Source organism: Benincasa hispida, chromosome 9 (genome assembly GCF_009727055.1).
Source record: "Benincasa hispida cultivar B227 chromosome 9, ASM972705v1, whole genome shotgun sequence".
Taxonomy (NCBI): Eukaryota; Viridiplantae; Streptophyta; class Magnoliopsida; order Cucurbitales; family Cucurbitaceae; genus Benincasa; species Benincasa hispida.
The window spans coordinates 73,566,672-73,593,604 of NC_052357.1; the positions used below are offsets into that span (position 1 = coordinate 73,566,672).

Here is a 26,933-nt window from a genome sequence, read left to right on the forward strand (position 1 = left end):
CGCTTCCGCATTTGACTGTTTATATTTTCGCATGTTGTGTTTTTATCCATTCATGGATTTATCATAATTTAATTAATTTATTTATCTATTTATTTATTCTTTTTTTTTATATAAATTGTTTCTTGTTAAAAAGGATGCCCGGGTTGAACAATTTAAGATTTTGAGATATGTTAGAACATTTTTTTCATATATTTAATGCAGATTAAGATTATGATTATTTTCTTTAATTTACTTTATTTTCTTCGCTGAGAATATTTATGCATGCATGCAGTAGCGATTCTCTTTTTAGTAGTCCTAGAAAGTGGGGTTGTTACAACTCACCTTTCTGGTTTCATGTTTTTCCTGGACGGCTGGAAATTGCCCATTGTATGCAGCCCTGCAACAGATGAATGCCTAAGACAGTGAAAACTTTTAGAATGAAAATAAAGGCAATTGAACGTACGGTGCTCAGGATTGGAAAGTACAGTTCCAAAGCTACGAACTGGTAAGCATTTTTCCACCGACTCCTATACAAAACAGGTACACTGAATAGTCAAATGATTGATCTACATTATACCTAAATAGTTAAATATATCTGAGTTTTATAATGATCCAACATGTAAGTTCGGTTAGTGGTAAAATGAATTGTGCTAAATTCTATCCAAAAACTTGCTTACTTCAGCTGCTTTTGGTCTTTGCATTGAGCGTGTAAGAAACATTCTATAAGCATCCTTCAATTTATCTATCGGTTGAGCATTCCTACACATCAAAAGAGTTAAATTACAACTGTACCAGAAAATGCATGGTAATGAAATTTTTTAAAGAAATTATAAAGGGAGTTAACTATTTTTGTAATGGAAGAAATACAAGCTAAGACGTAATATCTCAAAACAAAAATACAGCAATTCATCCATATTAATTTTTTGGAATCAAAACCATCATGGCATTATTGGAGGGGAAAAAGGAAAGAAGGAAGGAAACAACAACTAACTTCTATCTTGTTTATATATTATGTTTGGTTCAAACCAAACGAGCCAAATCTACCATAGAAAGATACAATCTCACTTCTTCCACTAAATTAACCGCACAAAAGTATGAATCAAACATAAATAAATTGTTAGCAAACCCAGTATCAAAACTAATGCATAGAAGTATTGGTACTGTAATGGTTATTATCTTATAAAAATCCCACTTTTTTTTTGTCACTTTCAGTTTATACATGCAATAAGATGCTTAAGAAAGGGGGATCTTGAATAGTCCTTATCAGAAACCTATGTTGTTTGATCCCAAAGAAGGAACAGTGACTAGGGTTAAGGACTTTAAACCGATTAGTCTTATTACGACTGTGTACAAAATTCTTGCAAAAGTGTTGGCAAATAGACTAAATTGGGTGCTTCCATCGACTATCTTGGAACCGCAAGGGGCTATTGTGGCATAGAGGCAAATTTTGGATCAAGCCCCTATTGCTAATGAGGCAATTGAGGACTATAGAGCTAGAAAGAAGGAAGGGGTGCTTTTTAAGATCGATTTTGAAAAAGCTTATGATCACATGGATTGGAACTTCCTGGATTAGGTTTTGGATAGGAAAGGTTTTGGTTATAAGTGGCATATGTGGATGTGGGGATGCCTGAAGAATGTGAGCTACTCCTTTCTAATCAACGGAAGCTCTAGGGATAAAGTGACGATGTCGAGAGGTCTGAGGCAAGCCTCTTTCTCTCTTTCTTTTTCTCCTTGTAGTGGTCGTCCTCAGTAGAATGGTGAGTAAGTGTATCATAGGTAATGTCATTGAGCCCTTGGAGGTGGGTAAGAATAGGGTGGCCCTTTCCCATCTCCAATTTGTTAATGACTCTTTTCTTTTGCTTTAGTAATGTTAATTTGTTCTTGATGTTGAATCACGTTCTTACCTTCTTTGAGGAGATGTGGGGATTGAAGATTAACAGGGGGAAGTGTTGTGTCTTGGATATCAATAGTGAGGGGGATAAGATTAGAAGGTGGACTAAGTTGATTGGTTATGAGGTTGGGAGCCTTCCCTCTTCTTACCTTGGCCTTCCTCTCGGGAGTAATCCAAAGTGTGTTTCCTTGTGGGATCCCAAGGTGGACAAAGTTCGTAGTAGATTAGCCTCTTGGAAGAAGAGTTTATTTTCTAAAGCGGGGTCGTCTTACCCTGATTAAGTTCGTCTTGAGTGGCATTTGAGTTTATTTATTTTCTTGCTTTAGATCCCCGGGTGAGGTGTGTAAGCGTTTGAAGAGATTGATGCTAACTTCCTTTGGGAAGGGATATATGAAGGAAAAGGGAAAAAGACTCACACTTAATTAGATGGGAGGTTATTGAAAAACTGGTTTCTTTGGGGGGTTTAGAAATTGGGAACCTTAGGATTTGTAACAAAGCTTTTTTAGCCAAATGGTTGTGATGCTTTTCCTCTGAGCCCAATTTTCTATGGCGTAAGATTATTGTTGGTAAACATGGCCCGTATACTTTCGAGCAGTTCGCTAAAGGCACTTACTGAAATTTTTAGAAAGACATTTCAAAAAAGCTCTCTGCTTTTGTTCTTTGGGTCCAATGTGTGGTGGGGGAAAGGAGAGAGACATATTTTTAGAAAGATCGGTGGGTGGGGAAGAGACCTCTCTGTAGGTTATTTCCCCAGTTGTATCATTTATTTTCTTTTTAAAATCCTTTTGTGACTAATTTTCTAGTGTGGACAGAGAGCTCTTGCTCATTTTCCTTCGGGTTCCGTTGTGCTCTTTCCAATAGGAAAACAACGGATGTGGTTGCTCTCCTTTCTCTTCTTAAGAGCCACCCCTTTCGTCTTGGGAGGAGAGATGTTAGAGTTTGGAGCCCCAATCCTTTGGAAAGGCCCTCGTGTAAGCCTTTCTTCTAGTGTTTGGTTGATCCTTCTCCTTTTGGTGAGTGAGTCTTTTTGTCACTGTGGAGGACTAAGGTTCCTAGAAATGTGAGATTTTTCACTTTGCAGGTTCTTCATGGTCGTATTAGCATGTTGGATAGGCTTGTAAGGAAGATGTCATTGTTGATTGGACTTTTTTGTTGTATTCTTTGTCGAAAGGCAGAGAAAGACTTGGACCATATGTGAGTTCACGGACTATGTCTGGTGCTCTTTTTATTTCCAGATGTTTGGCATGATGTGTGCTCGTCATAGAGATGTCAAGGATATGATCAAGGAGTTCTTCCTCAATCTACTGTTTGGGGAGAGAGGTCATTTTCTCTAACTTGGTAGCATTTTTGCTGTTATTTAGGTGTTGTGGGGTGAAAGGAATAGCAGGTTATTTAGAGAGGTTGAGAGAGATTCTAGAGAATTATGGTCCCTTGTTCACTTTCATGTTTTCCATTGGGCTTCGATTTCAAAGGTTTTTTGTTATTATTCTATTGATATGATTTTATATAGCTAGAGTCCTTTCTTGTAAAGGGAGTTCCCTTTTATGCGTGCTTGGTTTTTGTATGTCCGTTAATTTTTTTTTTTTTTTAAATGCCAAGAGCTCAGAATTTTACAGCACATTTTTTTCTCAATCAGAAAAACACACGCTAACTTGTTCTTGGCTTAGTGTACCAATTAATCTAGGCAGCCGAATAAACAAGAAAGAATTATGATCCAATTCAATAAGAAATTCCAAAGATACCAAATTGAAACTCACCTTGAAATACCAAGATTAAATATGTCGTTTGCAGCCTTTGTTTTAGCCTTAGACTCCAAATGCAGAGCATACGATATGTAATATGCAGAATGTGTCGTCCCAATTACATTTGCATGCAGAAAATTGAATATGACTTCAGCGTCGAAACAATTTTCAGCCTGCAGCATTTAGTCATCAATCAGCAAAGACCCCAAGTTCGAATATAGTAGTGAAAAAAGAGGAATAGAAAAAGGGATCAGGCTCACATAATCCAGCCACACTTTCAAATAACGGAGATCTTCCTTGTAGCGATCTGAATGCCAAAAAGTCCGCACACAATGTTCGTATATCAAAACAAGTCCGGAGAAATCACCACCAGCTGGATATGCTTCTTGAACCCATTTAATACACCTTAACAAGTAGGTTTTGTGTGTAAAAAACACGAGGGAACCAGAATATAATGCTCGAACAAGAATGAGATGCAAATTTCAATTAGTTTAGCAAATCAGAGGTTAGGAAAAATTCGAGAGGTGAATGTCCAATATATTCGTTAGCAGTTCGTGGATCGGTATCTCATGAGCCGTTAAAAAATAAAAAAGAAGTAGAAGAAACAGAATGAATATGAATAAATCTTAACGGTTCTTTTCAAAATGAGAACTCTCAGTATCTGGTAGGGTCAAACGAAGATCTGAAAGTTATACGTGAAAAATAGATAAACTAGACAGCCACTCACTCGAGCCATGGCTGCAGGGGATCGTCGCCTTCGTAAGTGTCTATAGCCTCAATCAATTTCCTGAAAGAATGATGAACAGATAAAGAAAAGGGCACGAGTAACATGGGCGTAAAGGAGAAACAGATAGCTGAAAACCTTCGATTTTCAAGGAGAGATTTCTTGATATGATTATCGGTATGGGATTTGAGGGCATTGTTCAAGATGCTGACATTGCGACCCCTCTTCAGTGGTCTGACGTTCTCTTTGAAGAGTTCCCAGTCGTTCTGAGTCTTACGCTTGGAGAAAAGGAACTCGGTTTCTGGGTCCAATTCCTGTAACCTAGCGTCTTCCATGGCTGTTGCTTTTCCTCTATCTCCTCGCAGTCACTGCTAACCAGGTTTCACTCTCAGATGCTACAACGCTCCAAGAATTTCAATTTTCAAATTTCGAATCTCCAACAGTCGAGTCTCCCCTTTGTTTAAATCCAGGTAGGTAAATGGGCTGAGTGGATTGGGCCTAAGACTAAGGATTCGTAAAAGCCCGACCCAATATTACGAAGGAGTTCGCGTAGTCGCATGCACGAAGCAGGGGCTAGGCTGCTGGTTCATCATGATGATTTAGTTTTTATTTGGTTAAGTTTTTTTATCGGCATATCGACTTGTTTGGTAGAAAAATTGAAAACGAAAATTTGAAACACGATAAAAAATAGAGTTATATTCATATTTTTAAGTATGTGTTGGATAGTAATTTATAAATTGAATTATAATTTAAATAATTTTTTAAAATGTATTCAATACTATATATTTATAAATCATAATTGTAGTTACTCACTGGTATTTAGTTGACAATAGAGTATTATTAATTTATCTTTAATATGATTTATGTTGTATTATATAATTTATTTGGGATTTCCATAAATAAGAAAATAATGGGAAACTATTTATACAAATGTGAAAACCCAAATTTTTAGGTAATTTTTAATTATCTTAAATTATTTAGGTATGTGTTGAGTGTTGAGACTAAAATTGAATAATTGAGACTAAGATAATCCAATTTAAATTAGGCATTCAATATTAAAAAATTTGATTTAATTCAGTTGGTGGTTTGAGTTTGAAATATTTGAGGAGATTTGGAAAGTTTGCATTTTAATTTCAAAAGATTTGGAATTTTGAGATTTAAAATTCTGGAATTAATTTCAAATTAGAATCCAATTAGGGTTCAGATTAAAGGGTTTATTATAAATGTACATATTTAGGGTTTTTCTTTTAAAGAAAGAACGATAATAGAACTTTATTTTTTGTACAGATGGCCTCATTTCGGAGGCCCAAATGAAAAATGATCTTCTGTAGAGAAAGTAATGGAAAGTGGTCTTCTGCTTACGTCATAAGGATGTGATTTTACCGATTCACCCTTGAGATGCACTCCTCGCGCCTGCCAATACAAATTTACTCGATCCTCGATGGCTCGTCACATGTTACTCGATGGCTCGTCACACGTTCCTCAATGCACAGTCACTCGATACTCAGCTTCATGGTCACTCGATACGGTTGCAATCGACACATATACACTCGATCATATCAATGTCATACTCAATGCTCGATTACTTTATACTCGATTATTTTGAATTCATAACCCATTTAAAGGTCACTTGATACGGCTGCAATCGACATGTGTATACTCGATCATATCAACATCATACTCGATGCTCGATTACTTTACACTTCATCCTATCAAAGAACATGATGCAAAGAAAGTCGAGTTTTGAGTGAATGATGCCAAAATACAAAAAAAGAGAAGAATGTAACCTGATGATAGTCGAGTTAAACTACAAACAAGGAGAAGAATGTTACCTGATGTAGAGATAGTGGAGTTTCGAGTGTGAGGTGTCATCGTCGAAGGATTTATAATCGGATGAACAGAGAGAATAGTCTGAGCTCGTGGGAAGTGGTGAAACAATGGACTTCAAACACCTTCAAACGGGTTTTGAATTCAAAATAATCGAGTATAAAGTAATCGAGCATTGAGTATGACGTTGATATGATCGAGTATACACGTATCGATTGTAGCCATATCGAGTGACCATGAAGTTGGGTATAGAGTGACCTTCAAACAGGTTATGAATTCAAAATAATCGAGTATAAAGTAATCGAGCATCAAGTATGACGTTGATATGATCGAGTATACATGTGTCGATTGTAGCCATATCGAGTGACCATGAAGTTGGGTATCGAATGATCATGCATTGAGGAATGTGTGACGAGCCATCGAGGATCGAGTAAATTCGTATTGGCAAGCGCAAGGGGTGTATCTCAGGGGAGAATCGGTAAAATCACATGTTTATAACGTAAGCAGAAGGCCGTTTTCTCTTATTTTCTCTACAGGAGGCCATTTTTCATTTAGGCCTCCCAAATGAGGCCATCCGTACAAAAAATCCAAAAGAACCCCCAGCCCCCTCTTTCTCTTGTACGTGTGAAACAAAAGGGGGTTAACCAATGTTCTTCAAGTTCCCGAGCCTCCAACGTTCTCCTCTTCACGTGGGTCTGCAGTCGGTCACGTCGTCTCCTTCTCTCCGATCGGTTAGCCTTCGTTGACGCGCCCTGTCTCTCTCTTTGTCCATCAAAGCACCAATCCTCACGTCCAGAATCGCGAGTTGTCACACTCCATATTCTAAAAAATATTTGTCATCCGAAAAGAGGAAAAAACGGAGTATTTGTCTAAATAAATGCCTTGAGAAAGAGCAGATATATAGAATCTTTCAACGAGATAGTGCTTTTTCAACCCTCTCAAAATGAAATCTATTCCAAACATATATGTCATGGTTCCTTACTTCGACAGGGTACAAATACCTAAATTTTCTATTGATTTGAGCCTTGGCGAAGCCGTTAATCCTGTGAATCACATCATCCATACTACTCTATCGACCGTTTCGTTCCACCGCCACTCGCCAGATTTTGTTTTGGGTAAGTTTTATTGGTGATTTGTGGGGTTTCTTGGAGATTCATGGATGGCCCATCTAGTTTTTCCTTGGGTTTTAATTTACTTGGATGCTAGATTGGTGTTACAGAGACTTTTGAGGTGCTGTCCGACAAGATTAAAGTTGTTCGACATTATTTAGGGTGAGTTTTGTGGGTTTTGCTTGGAGTTCATAAATACCCATTGATTCTTGGTGCAAACTCATTGTTAATGTTAGATTTAGATTTTAGAGGATAATAGTGTGTTGTCTAGCAAGTTCGAGTTTGAATTCATTAAGGTTTAGGTAAGTATTTGAGGTTCCTTGGCCATTTAAAGCATTAAAAGTGCTGTAAATTAAGAGCATAATGTTTGATTATGGTCTGTGTACAGGTTGGATTACTTAATTGAGGTTTCAAGGGGGTTTTGCATTAAGGCATACCTTAAGTAAATTGTTCTTATGTATTTTGGTTAGTTTTGTGATTGAATTAGGTCCTGATGTGGAAATTAAATTTGGTTAATGTTTTAGGGGCCAATTCAAGAATTTTACTCAAGAGAAAGAAAGGTTTGGATTTCTAGTTTGCTTAGGCTTAGTATCAAGTAAGTGATTTACTACCGGTTTGCCTTCGAACCCCAAATAGAGGTTAAGATTGTAAATACACTGAAAAAGCATGTGTCTATTGGGATGGTATGTTATGTCATGATTGACTGATGCATGAACTATTGAGCCAGTTCTAGAAACTCATGAGTTATGTTACTATGATTATTATAAAATGTTATGGCTGGAAATGGAATTGGACGTTATATATTGCATGTTAAACTAATGGTGACTATTAGCATTTTTATCGTACTATGTATGTTCGACGTCTTCATAGGATCACCACCTACGTTTATGTTATTGTGACTCTTTGGAATCACTTCCTATGAAAGTGTGCCTTTGGGTTTGCCTCTTATGCCTATACCTATGCCTATGTTTGGGATGTACACCTTTGTCTCGATAGGATGGCTAACGTGTACATCTAGTGGACCCAATAGTGGGTCACTTACGGGTATTTTTATACTTGCTCTTCAATCTACGTTTTTTTTAGGTAAAGGAAAGGATAGGACAACGAATGACAAGAAGAATCCGTGACCGAGCCATTGAGACTTGTCAAATGTTTCCGCCTATGTTTTATTACTCTCATCTTTTTATGTTTTAATTTAAAAGTTAAACATTTAAATCCTTGATTGATTTATCCAGATATTTATTTAATTTGTTTTCCAGTTAGTTTTAAGGGGTGCCTTGTGAAGGAAATCAGACATGAGAATTTTCATGAGCAGCGGAATGATCGTTCTAAATTCCATTCGAAATTTAACATACACAATTACAGTCGAGAAACGGAAACTTACAGGTCATGCACAATACGAAATTACAACGTGCTTTCAGAAGAGATCAAAGGATAAAGTATACGTACCTTTGAAGACTCATTCTTTATAATCCCTTGATCACAAATGCTCATTCAGTCTCCAAGACAGCAATACACGAACGCTCGAATACAACGACCTCAACACAGCACGGTCAACAACAACCACCACATGAACAGCAAGAACACACAATGAACGGCCTTCAAAACCTTAAACTCAGTCGAGTTGAGTGAGGACACCACCACGATGGTTACCTTGGTATTCTCGGTGTAGAATCCAGAAGTGTGGGCTCTGTGTGGACTTAGTTAGAGGAAGAGATCGAAGGAATAACAATCGTGTAGACGATTGAGCAAGTGGGAGATGAAAAGAGTCTACCGTATAGACGAATGCTCAATCGTGTAGAAGAAGGCAGCCTATCATATAGAAAATGCCCTGCGATCGTTTAGCTACGACCAGCTGAGTAAACTATCATATAGTAACACTCCACGATCGTTTAGTCTCCCTTGCAGCTATCGTTTAGTGAAACAATTCCACTCGACAGCAATCCGTGAGTGTCTTTCTGAGAATAGCAATTCTCCTAAATTTAGGAAAACATTTTTCCTTTTATCTCACGGTTACCATAAAACCACCAATAACCTCCCACTCAATTGGTTATCAGAGAAAAAGATATAATTATCCATTAATTAATATTATTATAAATATATATGATAACCAACTTACCATATTATATTTATAACCTATAATTTTAATATTTCATCTCATGAAACATATAAACCATAGCTCTTTTTCTATTTTATGGTACTTAATGTAAATCTCATTACATTAATCATCAACTAAATTGATCTCAGCATCACACCTGATCATATCAATATAAATCAAATTTTCTCTTGCCAAATTTGAACATTTCAAATCAACACCAAGATCTGATTCTCAACTTGAATCCATTGAGCTACCAAGGGGAACCTTATGGACCTATAGCTTGAAGCTCCAATGGTACGTGAATAGCTAACTAAACTCTTTAGCCACGAGATCCACCATCCATTAACTGTCAGACACTCCACTAAAGATCGACAACTGCACTCTTCTCATTACATATATATTTTGTGTTCATATCAACCAATCAACAATGCGATAACCCTCCACAGATCGCTCATAAGTATAGCTCGGCCAATAATCGTTATACCCCTGTAGTTACATCTAACTCCTTAATTACCAAATCCCTCTAATGAACATAAGCCATAGTCCTATTATGACTGAGTCCTCTCTTCCAAAGAGAAGTTGTGGCCACTATATTCAAGACTCGAAATCAACCTTTAAGGAAGCAATCTATCTACTTACCTCTGCTTCAGGGAAGAAGTGAATTCCATCTTGTGTAACTGAGTTCCCAGCTCCCAAATCAGACAAAACCCCAAAAAAGTAAGCTTGTTGAGTTGACAATCTGGCCACTCTCACCCATACTATTCAAAGGATCACCCTCAAAGGTTGGAGTTTCCAAAACACTCAGGATTAAGGTCATGTCACCTATGATCGTTTAGGTGAGATGCAAGTCTCAAGTTTCAATAACATTATATAAAGAGACGAATCATCTCGTGGTTCAGTCTTATACAAATTCTTTGTATAGGACACCCCCACTCGTATGTCTCCACATGAATGGTCAAGATCTACCATCTGTAGTAGTTCACAACACTTGTAATCCTCTACAAAGTAGGCTATATCCGTAATGTCACCAGGATCAGGTATCCCTCATTAATTCTTATACTATAGACCTTTTTAAGTTATCACTTAAGGCATGATCCACTGTATATCTCATACACATGATTAAGTTTGTTGGGGTTGATGCTCTAAAGTCTCGTGTCCTGTAGTTTGTAAACTGTATGTACGAACACTTGTGTTATTAATATATGATATTTACTTCACAACTTGTATTTTTCTCGGTTAATTATTTTATTTGCTTTACCACAAACCAATAAACATGAAATCCCTAGTTATCTGTATGCGACTCAAGCATGTATGTGGTGACATACAAGTGGATCATGTCTTGAGTGATAACCAAAATGGTATGTAGTAAATGGATAAAGGAGGGAAACCTTATCTTGGTAATGCTACGGATGCGGCCTGCTTTGTGGAATGGTCACAAGTGTTGTGACTTGTCATAGATGGTTTGATTCTGATCATTAGTGTTAGGGACATGTGAGCGGGGGCGTCCTATACAAAGAGTTTGTATAAGACTTGACCACGAAGTGCTAATGTCTCGTTATATAACACCGTTCATGGCAGAGACTTCACTTCACTAGGATGACCATAGGTAACATGACCTCCATCCTGAGTGAGTTGGGAATTCCTGCCATTGAGGGTGGTTCTTTGAATTGTATGGGTGCAAGTGGCCAGGTCGTCGATTCAAACCTACCATTTTGGGGATTCGTCTGATTTAAGAGTTGGGAACTCAACTACACAAGATGGAATTCAATCCTTCCCCGAGGCAGGGGTAAGTAGATAGATGGCTCCCTTAAGGGCTGATTCCGGGGCTTGAATGATGTGGCGCCACACACCTTCTCTTGGCCCGAGAGGTGTTCACACATAGTTGGACTATGCTGTATTGTTCATCAGAGGAATCAATGGTACTTAAGGAGTGAGATGTACTACAAGGGAAAAACTATAAATTGGCCCAGCTGTACTTACGAGCATCTGTGAAGGGTATCGTACTCATGATTGGATATCCGATGAACACAGAATATATTCTGTGGTAAGAAGAGTTCAGCTATTGGTCTTTAGTGAACACTGACAGTTAACGGATGGTGGATCTCGTGGCTAAAGAGTTTAGTCAGCTATTCACGTACCGTTGGAGCTTTGAGCCATAGGTTCATTAGGTCACCTGGGTAACTTGGATAAAGTCGAGAACCAGTGTTAGGGTTAATTTGAAATGTTCAAATTGACAAGAGGAAGTTCAATTATATATGATATAATTGGCTAAATGTATGAGATACATTAATTTGAAGGAAATTAGATATAAATATGATTTATATCAAGTAGAGGAGAAAAATACTATAGTAGATATGTGATATCAACCTATAGGATATAAATATAATATGATTATATTAATTAATTAATTAATTATATGATAATTAACCAATTCTTCCACGTTCGGACGTGGGTAGTGGGCAGTGCTGGTTAAGGTAACCGGCGGAATAAAAATGAAAAGTTTTTTCATTTTTCAATGTCGAGCATTCATAATTTTGTCCGCCCAAAAGAATTCGTGAAAACGATCGCGAGAGCCTATAGGATAAAAGCTCTTCCGTCTAAACGATCGCCTACCTCACGATTTCTCAAAACGGTCGTATACTTTTTTCCTAAACGATTGTTCAGCTTTTCATACACGATCGTGTAGCTCTTCTATACGATAAGCACTTTCGCTATACGATAGCATAGTTTTATGTCCCACTTGCTTATCGTCTACACGACGCGTTGTCCTCCGTCCTTTACCAAACTCACCAAAGCCCACTCTTTGGGTTTTCACTCCGAGGATACCCAGGTTTCATTAGTGGTGGTGTCATCCCCGCTGCAGTGTTTGTGTTCGTACTGATCGTGCTATTGCAGTCGACATACCCACCGGGTGTTGGTAGATCTGTTGGAGGGTTTTCGCTGCAATGGGTTCAGAAGTTCGAAGAGATTCTTCAACTGGTATGAACCCTTTCCCTGTTATTTATTGTGTTCTGAGCATGCCAATAATTAGAATTATATGCATAACTGTTAGTGTTGAATGTATATCTTTTGTGTTTCGGTCATTGTGAAATCGGAGCGATCTGAACACGCTCATGAAACTCTCGGTATGAGATCCTTCAAAGTTTACATACAATAACCATAGAGCTTTATTTATTGGATATGAGTAAATGCAAAATAAAATAACTCTTATTTTATTCATAACAATGTGTACAGTTTACAAACTACGAGATTTCAGGAGAATTAGGACACCAATCCCAACAGTCTTGAATAGTGAAATTATTTTCTTTAGGATTTATTGTTAGAAATTCATTCTATGAAACTTTATTGGATTCAGATAGATTTTACGAAAAAGTCATTTTGAGGTTTATGCATGCATGTAGTAACGGTCCTTTACCCATCTTAGAGAGTCGAGTCATTACAGTTGGTATAAGAGCGTAAGTTTTAGGTTTGTCGATTGACTTACATCGTAAGTCCAAAATGTCCCTTATGGCTCATTAACAGTTTTTTCATCATCGCCAGGTATGTTTTATAAGTAAAGTTTTTATGAAAGTTGTGTATAAAAATATTTGTTTAGTTTATGCCCTAATTATGTTCTAATTGACCGTTTAACGACTTGAAAGAAGCTAGTATGAGATTATTGTTCAGCTAGGACACATGGAAAAAAAATTTATGAGGCCACTTGTCACTAGTTTATCTCATTGAAGGATTTTTAGAAAGGTATATATATTTTAGTTTAAATATCTTAAGGTGTGATAAAATTATTCGATATTATGGTCGTGAAGACAAAAAATATGTACTTGTTTAAGCAAGAAAACAAAGTTGCACGTCTATATGAGAATTGATTAAAGAAATTGTGGTACGTTTTAGTAGAAAGTGAAAGTGGTGGTGCTAAAAGAAACTTTGTCGCAATGAAGTATGTGCTTACATTGAAATTAAGGTAGTTGTCTTAATCATGGAAAAGAAAAAAAAGTATTTTAAGAGACCCAAGTTTTAGGTTGCTAATTATTGAAGTTGTTGGCTTTTGAGTGAAGTTTTTGATATGTTATAATCACTCTTGTGAAGTTAAGATGGATGGACTAAACAAAGTATCCAAGACTTGAAGTGGAAAAGTATTGTGGCTTTTTAATTGAGAAGTTACATCTTATTATTGTGAGTCATACTCATGTCATTGTTAGGATGAGAAGGTTTGAATTGATTGATTGGACTAAGAGAAAGGCTTTCAGAGTTTAAAGCAAAAATAAGTGATGAAGGTGAATTCTATGCAAGATGGAAACTTTGAGTTGGAAAGCAAGAATTATAAAGGAGTTTAGGTGAGTTACACTTAGTATGGATTTTATCACACTTGGAAAAAGGAAAAGCACATTTGGACAAATTAGTCTTAACAAAGATAAGTACAAGGAAAATAAAAGTACATAGGAAAGATTTTATTATTTTGGAAAGGTAAGGGAAATTAATGATTTGAGATCACAAGTATATAAGTTTGGTTTGACCTTCTCAGATAAGAATTTGGTGTTTGTGAGCCTATAGAATTGGTATAAGCTATCTAGTTTCTACTTGGGACTTTGGACCTTATTATGTGTCGGTGGAAGAAATTGCATAAGGTGTCAATTGAGAAGCTCAACTTTAGCATGGGAATCTTTTCCAAAACAAATGGATGGGGAGGGATAATCTAAAAGGGAGTTGCTAGTAGCAATGGTTGCTAAGAGCTATTGAAATGGAAGGTTGAGGCTTTAGTAGCAGAAAAGTAAATTGTTGACGGCGTTATCAAGGATTAAGTGGTTGTTGTTGGGTTCGGTGCCCTAAATCTCGTAGGGTTCTATAGTTTATAATTGTAATGTACAAATATCTTATTTATTTAATAAAATATATGATGTTTTATTTCAATTTTAGTTGCATTAACCACAACCGAATAAACTAAGATCCAAGATTATCTTGTAGCTTAAACATGTATGTAAAGACATATGAGTGGATCATGTTTTAAGTGATAACCTAAATTATCTGCAGTAGATAGATAAGGTTGGATACCTTCTCCTGGTGACACTACGAGTACAGCTCGCTTTGTAGATATTACAATTATTGTAAAGTGCTACAAGTTATCTGATCTTGATTAGTCATGTGGAGACATGTGAACAAGGATATTCTATACAAAGGAGTTTGTATAAGACCAGACAATGAAATGTTCAGTCTCATTATATAACGTCGTTCATAATAAAGACTTACATTTCACCAGGATAACCATAGATAACATAACCTGAATCCTAAGTGAGTTGTGAACTCCTACCTATAAAGGTGGTCATTTGATTTGTATAGGTGAAAGTGGCTAGATCATCGACTCAATAAGTCTACCATTTTGGGATTCGTCTGATTAGGTAGCTGGGAACATAGCTACACAAGAAGGAATTCACTCTTTCCCCAACGTCGGGATAAGTAGATAAATTGTTCCTTCAAGGGCTAGTTTTGGGGTTTGAACAATGTGGCGCCACACATTCTCTTGACCTGAAAGGTGTTCGATCATAATTGGACTATGATTTATTGTTCATTGGAGGGATCAGTGGTACTTAAGGAGTTACATGTTACTATAGGGGTAAAATGGTAATTTTGGCCCAAATGTACTTACGAGCAATTTGTGAAGGGTCATCGTACTGTTGACTGGTTATATCCAATGGACACATAAATATATCTGTAGTGCGAATAGCGCAGCTGTCAGTGCCCGATAGTTGACAAATGGTGAATAATTTAATTAAAATAATTTTAATTAATTATTTACGTACCGATGGAGCTTCAAGCTACAGGTCCATGAGGTCCCCTTAGTAGCTCAACAGGAATAAATGAGAATCAGTCTTTGGATTAATTTGAATTGTTTATATTAATTGAAGGAATTAATTAAATATAATATAATTAATTTAATTTTAATTATACATGATGTAATTACATAATGTATTTGATACATTATAATATAAAGTATTCTTGAGAGAAAATAATTATTTGAATATGATTCAAATATTAATTATATGAATTGGTTTCATATAATTAAATCTAATATGAATGGGATTTAAATTAAAAGTCATTGGTAAGAGATAATTGAAGACTCACAACTCAATCTAGAGTACCAAGAGGATAATAAGGAAGATCTTGTAGTGGTCTACACAAGGATTTGGAGGATTTAGCAGCTGGAAATAAAGATTTTGTTGGTTCGGCCAAGGTATGTTTTTGAAACCCATTATACTCTGTTTTTAGCATGTTTCTCTTCAACCAAAATTAATGAATTAGAATGGTTATGGATCATGCTCCTTTTAGCTACGTGCTGGTGTAGATCCAACAGTAGAGCGAGAAAGAATGAGAGAAAAAGAGAGAGATTGAGAGATATAGGGAGAGTGAGAGAGATAGAGTGAGAGTAATAGAGAGAGAGTGAGAGATAGAGAGAGCAACAGAAAGCAAGAGCGAGATCATTTTTCACGTACGTGCAAGTATATTTTAGTAATTTCACCCGAATTTGACGTCAGCAAAGGGTCATTCGACTTTTTTTTTTTTAAAAAATAGATCATTTAACATGTTTTACCCAATTTTTGGATTCAACCATACAAAATCTCCGCACTTTAATTAAAACCTATGGTATGATGTATCCGTGAATTTTTGAGACGGCATAAATTGATTAAAACCTATTGTATCAGTTTTATCCTTAATTGCATATTTAAATCAATTATCACTAATTTTATTTTTGATCTTTTACATTTTTACGTCTTTAAATGTAGGGATTATTATAATAATACTAACAAATTTTGATTCTAGTTGTTTTTCATCTTCTCGCATACATATATTTTGGAAAATAAAAAATAAAATTGAGTATTATTGTTTATTTTTACTTTGGTAGAATTTTAGAAGATACAATTGTGTCTCAAATAGTGTTTAAATGACCTTTTCAATTATTTAGTTTTGAAGAGAAAAATTATTTTCATAAGATTTGATAATATTTGACTGCCACTCAAAACAATTTACTCAAAAAATGAGTTTGAGAAATAAATAATTCTTTGAATCTTAATTATAGAAAATGTGTTTTTAAATGTTTAATTGAGAATTCCTCATAAATTTTTATGATGTTTGAAGTATATCAACAGCCACCGACGACCATTGGCCAATGCGGTAGCAACATCACCATCAACCATCGAATTTTACTGTAGCAGCCACCGCCAAGGATTACCCTACAAACCATAGACGGTGGTCGAGCAATCACAGTATTTTAAATACAATTTTAAAATTATTATTACAAAGTGTAAATTTGTCATTTATAGAAATATTTTATATGTATTTGATACAATATAGAAACGATAGGTTATATGCTATATTTGATATAACATATAGTTTAACATATATTATATGATAAGGTAGTTATATATATATTTAATTTATTTAGAAAAACTATTTTTGGGAGGGAGTTGTAACTCAACTCCCTCCCCCCCTTTTTCTCTCTCAGACATGTGAGTGGGGAGGTAGTTCTCTATTCTCTGCAGTGTATGAAAAATAGAAGGTGTGAGACACATAAATATTCTCTTTACAGAAAAGTTCTGTGAGACCGACTCTTCTCTTCATCTCCTCTCTAAAAATTTATCCTATCTACCAAAATAGTCAGAGCTCACAAACTCCTAGGTTCTCATCTTAGAAAATACCAAGGTTTCCTTCGCGGTGGTGCCCAATTGGAGATCGAGGATTTTCCAGTGAAGATTAGATCTTCAAAGGTAAGGGTTTCAAACCCATTTTATTTTTATGTATTTTGTTATTGAGCATGTTGTAAATTTTGTTATGAATGCATAATTTTGTTCTTCTTCTACAGAATTCTATATACTGTGAAAATTGGGAAATTGGGACGATCCGCTTTCGCTCAAGGACCTTTAACCGGGATCCTTCAATTGGTATAAGAGCTTTTGGTTTTCGTCCCAATTCTTAATTTTCGAGAATGTTTTTTTACAGTTTTGGTGGGTTTCTACATTCTATAATTCATATGATGAATTTTGGTTGATGAATGTGGTTTGCATTAATGGATTTTTCGGGATTGGGCAGTATAATTTTATCATTTTTAAAAAAATTGTCTTGTAAGGGCTCATATTTTTTGCGCATTAATTTGTGATCAAGTCTGTAATATTTGTTGTCAAGTCATTCATGAAGTTCCCAACCAAATTTATGGAGCAATCGATGTGAAATTTCGAAGGAGTTCAAAGTAGTATAGTGGGCGACTGTACTGCAACGTCGCAACGCTGTGCCCTAGCGTTGCGACGCCGCGATGCAGCAGAAGAAGAAATTCTTCATAGCGACGTGACGCTTCAAGACGGAGAATTCACGTAATTCAGCTCTGGTTCGCGCGTTTTCGTGGTATACTGGTCCAATTAGGTTCGTGGGTTCTCCCGTTCGAGTTTTTTGGGTTCATCTGGACCAGTTCAGGGTCTGGTTCGAGCGGTTCAAGGTTTGTTCTCCTGTTTCAAACTGGATGGATTTTTTTTTTTTTTTTTTGTAATAGTTAGATTTATTTTTTCTTTTAGGTTTCCAATCTCGATCTGTTAATTGCTTTTAAATTATGCATGTGATGTATGATTTACTTTCTTAATATATGTCATAATGTATGTCATATAGTATAAAATCCCACCACAGGTTATGCATTTAATTTCATGCATCATGTTATATTATAAATGTCATAATATATCTAGTTGCATGATTTATTTTATAGCATGCTCATCCATCATATAATATATGCATACATGCATTAATAACATATTCATGCATCATTTATATTAAAAGTATTATAATATATGGTTGAATGTATGTATAGATGATTGTTATAGTTTATTTCATTACCTTATTATATAATTATTGTATATGTTAGTAATGAAATGAATTTGCATGAAGCATGACAGTGCTTTAGGTAACATATAAATGTTATAATTTACTAAGTAGGTCGATTACATGCAATGTATGATTTTAATTTATTTCATTTGTTTATAATTGTTATAACTAATTGGAATTAGAAATTAAAATCAATAATTCATACTTGCATGCAAACCTTAGGTTAAAATCATTTTTAAAATTGTCTAAAAATATGATTCATATAGACCTAAGATCACTTTTGTAGTGAAATTAGAAATTTAAGTTTAATCTTTTAATTGATTTTTTTAAAAAAGATTAAAACGGTAACAAATGTATCTATAAGGAACTTTTTGTCTAAGGCTAGTTCTGTCTAGGTTAGAGTATTTAAGTTGATAGAAATGTAACACCCCTACCTGAAAACTTACTTGAAAAGGTGAATTAGATAGTTTGTTACAAGAATGCAATGTTTGATTAAAGTTTGTTAAAGTATTTAATAAACCTTAATCAAAATCATTTAACTATCCAAAGCAAGTGTAGTATTTTGGCAAATTAAACAGTCACTTAGTTAAAATCAATAGTCGGATTTTTCTAAGTTAATTAATCTTAGGTAAAACACCCAGTGGGAGGAAAATGGACTATATGATACTTCATTTTTCCTTTTCACATTTCTCCCTAAAAGTTCACACCGTGAGATCTATACTCAGCCTCGAGGCACCTTCAGTGTCCCCTTACGGATGGTGTTTGTATATATCAATATCAAGGTGAATGGAGAAAGTGTTTATAGTGAGTGGGAGGGGGACATGTGATAACACATCTCTAGGTCTCTCTCATTAGTTTGAAGTAAAGTTTCATGCACGGCCTCGAGGCTCCTTGAGTGTCCCCTACGGATGTCATTTTTGCATGACGCTTTATTTAAACTCCAACAATGGATAAGATTACTTAGTTTCATGTCCTAATTGGTTTTTCCCTACGGTTGGCTCATTCGAGCGAAACTCTGAATCTAAAATGAGAGGTTACACTTACAAGAAATGTTAAGCAAGTTTAATAATTTTTTGACCGAACATTGGTGACTGAGAGTTATAGTAACAAGGAGTTGTTCTGTATCGACCCTAGTTTCCTACAGTATTCTAGGACGCTACTTCATACATGTATAGTACAATGTCTTTTAAATCATCAAATTAAAGAGCCAAAAATTTTATTTAATAATTCACAAACGAGCAAGGATGAGAAAACATAAGTAAATAAAAATAAATAACTAAAGCAAGATAAAATAAAATGATTTACCAGTCGGGGTACCCCTAATTTCTACCAAAACAAATGTAAAAAAGAAAATAATTTAAATAATCAAATAATAAAGTTAATATATTTTTGCATAATATTGAAAGATGCCTAACTTCTAAACTAGAGTTTCAAACATAATATATATCCGGAAGCAGTGAAACATTCTAATGGCCAGGTCACGAATCTCTTTTGTCATTCGCCAGTCTGTCGTTACCTGAAAAATAGGGAGAGAAAAGGGTGAGTATAAAAATATACTCAGTAAGTGGTCCACTACTGGGCCTACTCAGTGACCTATTAGTGTATCCATTGGACCAAAAATGTACAACGACATCATAAATATAGGCATAGGCATAGGCATAAGGGGCGAACTCGAAGGCACGCTTTCATAGGTAGTGACTCAAAGGTCACAACATAATTACAAGTGGTGATCCCAAAAAGGATACCGTAAGTAACGTAGGGTGTGGCCCGAAGGCTCACACATGCGTTATGCATGGCCCAATGGTAAATTAACCGTCACTAAAATCTCATATGGGCATAAGCTTACAAACATCAATACACATCAAACATAAATATGCAATCAAGGCCATGACTCAATGTTAAACTTTAACACCGTTCCCCATATTTCCATCAACTGTTTCAGTCCACTCATAAATCATACACCAACTCAACATCAGGCCTTAACACATTATATGTAACACATTACACAGCTCATACATCAGTACCCAACGTCAGACCTTAACACATTATTTCCACGCTTCAGCCTGTAGCCTTTAATTCTTACACCCAAATTCATCACAGCAGGCATAATTCAAAACTAACTTATCGAACTCAACACAAATCACAGTTTCATATATGAAATAAAATATTTCATAGTAGGCCTAACAACATCCTAGGGCCAGCAGTAAACCCCTTACCTCGGGATAACTCACTGTCCAAAACAAGATCTTACTCCGCTTGAGAAATCCCTTCACTGACACACGTTTTCCTGAAACCAATAACAAATTAGGCCCAAGAACCCCAAAATGCCAGTGAGCTACCAACAAGACAAAGAAAACAACTCACCCTCAATAGAACGCTCTACCGGACTGTCGCAAACCGACCACTAACAGTGCTGAGGACGAACGGCGGACGAGAATGGTGCTGGAAACAAAAGAAAACTCCGACGCAGATGGAACCCACGGTCGACGACACACGGAGGAACGTCCGACGATGGCTGGCACAGAACAGATCGCGGCTGGAGCGACCGCGGCTAGGCCCCATGCGGAATGGGCAGACGGCACGAACAGAGACTCGTGCGGCGTGGCCGGGCCTTGCGCGGAACGGCCTGATGGACTGCGATGGGTAGAGCTGTGGCGGACGGAAGAGAAGGTGAACGGTGAGGGCTGGCGCACGGTGACTAAAGGGAAGAGAAAAAAATAAAAGGAGAGAGGGGGGGTCGGCTGCTGGAGGAAGAAGAAGAAGAAAGAGAAAGAGAAAGGAGAATAAGAAAAAAAAAAACCCTTTCTCTTTTTTTTTATCCCTTGGCACGCACCCCTGGACCACTTAAAACCCTACATTTCTTCTAAAAATAGTCAATATTTTTCCCTTTTTTCATTTTTTTTTTCAAACTGAATATCTTTGGGACGTTACATTCTTCCCCCCTTTAATAAACTTTCGTCCTCGAAAGTTCTAATCCTGGAAAAGCTCTGAGTGCAATGCTCTCATCTCGTCCTCTCGTTCCCAAGTAGCTTCCTCAAACTGATGGTTCTGCCACAAGACTTTCACTAGTGCCACTTCCTTGCTGCGCAAAACTTTCACCTCCCTGGCCACAACTTGCACAGGCTTTTCCTCATAACTCAAGTTCTTATTCAGTTGCAAGGGCTCAAAGTCCACCATATGTAATGGGTCCGTTAAATACTTCCTCAACATGGAGACGTGAAATACATTATGGACCGCAGAGAGGGAAGGTGGCAAGGCCAAACGGTAAGCCACAGAACCGATCCGCTCCAAAATCTCAAATGGCCCTACGAAACGCGGACTTAGCTTACCCTTCTTCCTGAACCTCAGGACTCCTTTCATCAGTGCCACTTTTAGGAACACCTTGTCACCTGCTTCGAACTCTAAATCTTTTCGCCTGACATCTGCGTAACTTTTCTGTCTACTTTATGCTGTTAGCATTCTGGCCTTGATTTTCTGCATGGCTTCATTCGTTAACTCCACTAACTCAGTCCCCACCAGTTTCCTCTCCCCAACCTTACTCCAGCAAACGACAGGCCTGCAACCTCTACCATAAAGAGCTTCAAATGGCAACCTACCAATGGTAGCCTGGTAGCTGTTATTGTAAGCAAACTTCACCAAATGCAAGTGGGAGTCCCAACTCCTTGAGAATTCGAACGCACAAGAGCGCAACATGTGTCCTTCAATGTCTGATTCAAACGTTCTGTTTGCCCATCAGTTTGGTGAAACGTTGTACTGAAGTTCAACCATGACCCTAAAGCCACCTGGAGGCTCTTCCAAAAATTGGAGGTGAAACGAGGTCCCTGTTGGACACAATTGACACTAGCACACCATGCAACCTTACTATCTCATTCATGTAGAACTAAACCCACTTACTCACCGCGTACGTGGGCTTTCCTGGAATAAAATGTGCCACCTTGGTGAGTCTATCTATCACAACCCAAATCATCGAGAAACCCTTCGCTGTCCTGGGTAACCCCGTAATAAAATCCATAGCCACACTCTCCTATTTCCAATCTGACACATCTAAAGGTTGTAGCAAGCTTGCTACCTTTTGTTTCGGGGCCTTCACCTGCTGATAGACTAAACATCTACTGACATATTCAACTATCTTCTTTTTCATATTAGGCCACTAGTAATACTGCTTCACATCTTGGTACATTTTGGTACTACTTGGGTGCATCGAGAATGGAGAGTTAGAAGCTTCTGTTAATAGTTCCCCTTTCAAGCCATCAACTGCTGGGACGCACAACCGTCCTTGATACATAAGACCCTTGTCCACTGATATAGAAAATTCACTTGCCTGACCTGACCCTACCTGACAACACTTTTGAACCAAGTCAGGATCACCCTGCTGAGCATCAATAATCCGCTACCTCAAGGTTGGTTGCACTGTTAACTGGGCTAGCTACAAGGTGACTTCCCCCACTGCCACTGCAATCTCTGCTCGTTCCAGGTCTCTACAAAGTTGAGCCTGCTTAGTGATCAAGGCGATCGAATGAGCTACCTTTCGATCGAGAGCATCGGCTACCACATTTGCCTTACCTGGGTGGTAGAGGATCTCCCAATCATAATCCTTTACTAACTCGAGCCACCTGCGCTGCCTCATGTTTAATTCCTTCTGAGTGAAAAAGTATTTTAGACTCTTGTGGCCAGTGAACACTNAATCCTTTACTAACTCGAGCCACCTGCGCTGCCTCATGTTTAATTCCTTCTGAGTGAAAAAGTATTTTAGACTCTTGTGGCCAGTGAACACTTGGATTTTTTCCCCATACAAGTAGTGCCTCCAGATCTTTAGAGCAAACACTACCGCTGCCAATTCCAAGTCGTGGGTAGGATAGTTGCGCTCATGGTTCTTCAACTGGCGAGAGGCATAGGAGACCACCCTACCATGTTACATGAGCACATGACCCAAACCATTTTTGGAAGCATCACTGTAAATCACGAAGTTCCCGGAGCTGTCTAGTACGGTGAGGACCCGGGCTGAAACCAACCTCTGCTTGAGGTCCTGAAAACTATCCTCACACGCTTTGCTCCAAACAAACGAAGCTCCCTTCTTGGTCAGGCCGGTTAATGGTATGGCCATACTGGAGAAATTATCTACAAACCTACGATAGTAACTGGCCAAACCCAGGAAACTACGTACCTCACTGACCGTTGTATGGCAGGGCAAATTGGTAATGACTTCAATCTTAGCTGGATCCACTGAAACCCCATCTTTCGACACCACGTGCCCAAAGAAGGACACTTTCCGTAGCCAAAATTCGCACTTAGAAAACTTTGCATACAACTTGTTTTCCCGCAGTGTTCTTAGGACCTTCCTAAGATGTTCCTCATGCTCCGCCTCTGTCTTGAAGTATACTAAAATGTCATCAATAAAAACGATTACAGAGGCATCTAGGAAGTCCTTGAACACCCGGTTCATCAAGTCCATAAATACCGCTGTAGCATTGGTCAGACCAAAAGACATTACAATGAAGTCGTAATGCCCATACCTGGATCGAAAAGCAGTCTTCAAAATATCACTGTCCCTGATCCTCAGCTGATGGTAACCTGACCATAGGTCAATCTTGGAGAATACGGTAGCACCCTATTGCTGGTCAAACAGATCATCGAATCTAGGAAGGGGATATTTATTCTTAATGGTCACCTTATTCAACTCCTTGTAATCTCTACATAAGTGTAATGACCCATCCTTTTTCTTCACAAACAATACTGGTGCACCCCACGGGGAAACACTGTGTCGTATAAATCCTTTATCAAGCAGTTCCTACAATTGCATCTTTAATACTTTCAACTCTGCCGGTGCCATTCTATACGGAGCTGTGGATATGGGAATAGTGTCTGGCTCTAGTTCAATCGCAAAATCAATCTCCCTTGGCGGAGGCAGTCTTGGGAGTTCTTCCGGGAATACATTAGGATAATCTCTCACCACTGGTTCAAAGGTTAGAGCAACATCGGTTTCCCTTGTGTCAACTACGCTAGCCAATATACTCCAGACACCTTGGCTAAACAATCTCTTGGTCTAACTCTGAAATACTTAGCAAAACTATTGTCCCGACCCCTTTGAACTTAAAGCTGGTTTCTCTAGGAGAGTAAAAATTTACCTCCTTACGAGAACAATCTATATAGCATGTTTGGCAACCAACCAATCCATCAAGAATTACATCAATGGGCATGTCTAATACTATCAAGGTCACATCGACGTGTGCGGTTTGCTATCTCTAACTGAATGCGTTTTATCTTTTCACTGCGCTATTCATAATTTCTCCGACGGATGTAGGACACTGACGAACATATGCCCAAAGGCTCCAAACTAAACAGCGATGCTAAAAACCAATAGAAATGAAAGAGTGAGACGAGCTCGAAGTAAAAAAATGTTAAGCATTGTGCCATATTGGATGTACTGACACTTACCCGAAGTGCTTAGCCTCACGGCTATATAGCATAGACCGACTCGTGCTGGGTCGCTTGAACTACCCTATGCGAACTTCAGGGGTGGACCCCCCACACTTCCGGAACCACTACTAGGGCATTGGTCTGTCGTATGCTCTACCTATTTACATCTGAAACATGTCCCGGTGCCTATCAGACAGCGTCCGCAATGACGCTTTCCACAAGACTTGCACACCGGTCTTCCTTTCCAAACTCCTCCTGAAGTCGTAGCCTGTCATTAAGCATTCCCTACTAGCTTGCTTGTACTCTGGACCTTCTGCGGAGGTCCCGGAGCTTTCTGCTCAACCTTCCTCTTCTGGCCGGGGGCCAGTTCCTCCGTTAAGGACTTTAGGAACTTTATCCCTGAAGGACAACCCACGCGTGTTGCCACTCGAAAGGCTGCGACGTAGGTGGGAGGCTCCAGGGCTTTCACGATGCCTCGCACCCCGTCTTGGAGTCCTTGTACAAACCTCTCAACCCTCTTTGCTTCGGTAGACACCAGGTCAGGGGCAAAACAGGACAATTTATCAAACTCTTCTTCATACTCTTCCATTGTCATTGTTTCTTACTTCAAGTTCATGAACTCAGCCTGCTTGTAGTACCTCACATGAGCAGAGAAGTACTTCTCATAAAATCGCTCCTTAAACTCGTCCCACATGGCTTGGCCTCCATCGGCTTCTATCATCCTCTCAGCCGAGCGCCACCAGCGCTTGGCATTATCGATGAGAACGAAAGCGGCATGTTGGGCGATATGCTCGGCCACCATGCCCCTTAGCTGTCCCACCACGGCCTGCGTGATGACGTTCCCAATAGCTGCAGCCATAGCCGTATATTCCATTGGGATTTCTGAGGACGACGGTCCTGGTAGGGGTACAGTCGAAGTTCGAGGTCTGCTTCTTGGTCTAACCCTCTGCCAGGTTGACCCAGAGGGGTCACGAGGTGGCGGGTCCCGCACTTCTCGACTCTGCACCTCAGGTTCTTGCAAGTCGGGGTCCTGCTCCCCAACTATTTTCTTGCCTCGACCGCCCCTTCCTCTAGTGCATGGTGCCATACCTGGTGACCACACGCAACACTTTACTACACACTAGCAGGGTAAACCATCAAGTGACAGCGCACAAGTAGGATTCCAGGTATATATAATTCCCTAAAGGTTTTAAAACGACATACCTGGCAATGACGAAAGATCCATTTGTGGCCATAAGGAACAGATTAGACTCACGATGTAAGTCAGACTACAAAACCTAAAACATAGGCTCTGATACCAACTGTAACGATCCTAGTTTCCTACAGTATTCTAGGACGCTACTTCATGCATGCATAGTACAATGTCTTTTAAATCATCAAATTAAAGAGCCAGAAATTTTATTTAATGCTCAAACGAGCAAGTATGGGAAAACATAAGTAAATAAAAATACATAACTAAAGCAAGATAAAATAAAATAATTTACCAGTCGGGGTACCCCTAATTTCTACCAAAACAAATGTAAAAAGGAAAATAATTTAAATAATCAAATAATAAAGTTAATATATTTTTGCATAATATTGAAAGATGCATAACTTCTAAACCAGAGTTTCAAACATAATACTATATGCGGAAGTAGTGAAACGTTCTAATGGCCAGGTCACGGATCTCTCTTGTCATTCGCCAGTCTGTCGTTACCTGAAAAATAGGGAGAGAAAAGGGTGAGTATAAAAATATACTTAGTAAGTGGTTCACTACTGGGCCCACTCAGTGACCTATTAGTGTATCCATTGGACCAAAAATGCACAACGACACCATAAATATAGGCATAGGCATAGGCATAAGGGGCGAACCCGAAGGCATACTTTCATAGGTAGTACAGCATAATTACAAGTGGTGATCCCAAAAAGGACACTTTAAGTAATGTAGGGTGTGGCCCGAAGGCTCACACATGCGTTGTGCATGGCCCAATGGTATACTAACTGTCACTAAAATCTCATATGGGCATAAGCTTACAAACATCAATACACATCAAACATAAATATGCAATCAAGGCCACGACTCAATGTTAAACTTTAACACCATTCCCCATATTTCCATCAACTGTTTCAGTCCACTCATAACTCATACACCAACTCAACATCAGGCTTTAACACATTATACGTAACATATTACACAGCTCATACATCAGTAACCAACGTTAGACCTTAACACATTATTTCCACGCTTCAGCCTGTAGCCTTTAATTCTTACACCCAAATTCATCACAGCAGGCATAATTCAAAACTAACTTAT

General features: G+C 38.0%; 2 protein-coding genes across 2 annotated transcripts in view; both read right to left on the minus strand.

The window, feature by feature from the left end:
• The window catches only part of LOC120085327 (mitotic spindle checkpoint protein BUBR1), a 14,523-nt gene extending 9,745 nt beyond the window's left edge, over positions 1-4,778 (minus strand). Inside the window, exons 1-7 of the mRNA XM_039041263.1 lie at positions 4,475-4,778; positions 4,340-4,399; positions 3,873-4,017; positions 3,628-3,785; positions 657-738; positions 443-506; positions 322-376 (exon numbers count right to left, since the gene is read on the minus strand). Of these exons, the coding sequence (XP_038897191.1) occupies positions 322-376; positions 443-506; positions 657-738; positions 3,628-3,785; positions 3,873-4,017; positions 4,340-4,399; positions 4,475-4,671 (761 nt within the window). The 5' untranslated portion in view covers positions 4,672-4,778. The remainder of the gene's footprint in view (positions 1-321; positions 377-442; positions 507-656; positions 739-3,627; positions 3,786-3,872; positions 4,018-4,339; positions 4,400-4,474) is intronic.
• A 16,415-nt stretch (positions 4,779-21,193) lies between these two features.
• Positions 21,194-21,583, minus strand: LOC120084887. The gene has a single exon (XM_039040697.1). It carries the CDS (start codon positions 21,581-21,583, stop codon positions 21,194-21,196), a length of 390 nt encoding a protein of 129 aa, XP_038896625.1.
• Positions 21,584-26,933: the final 5,350 nt, after the last annotated feature.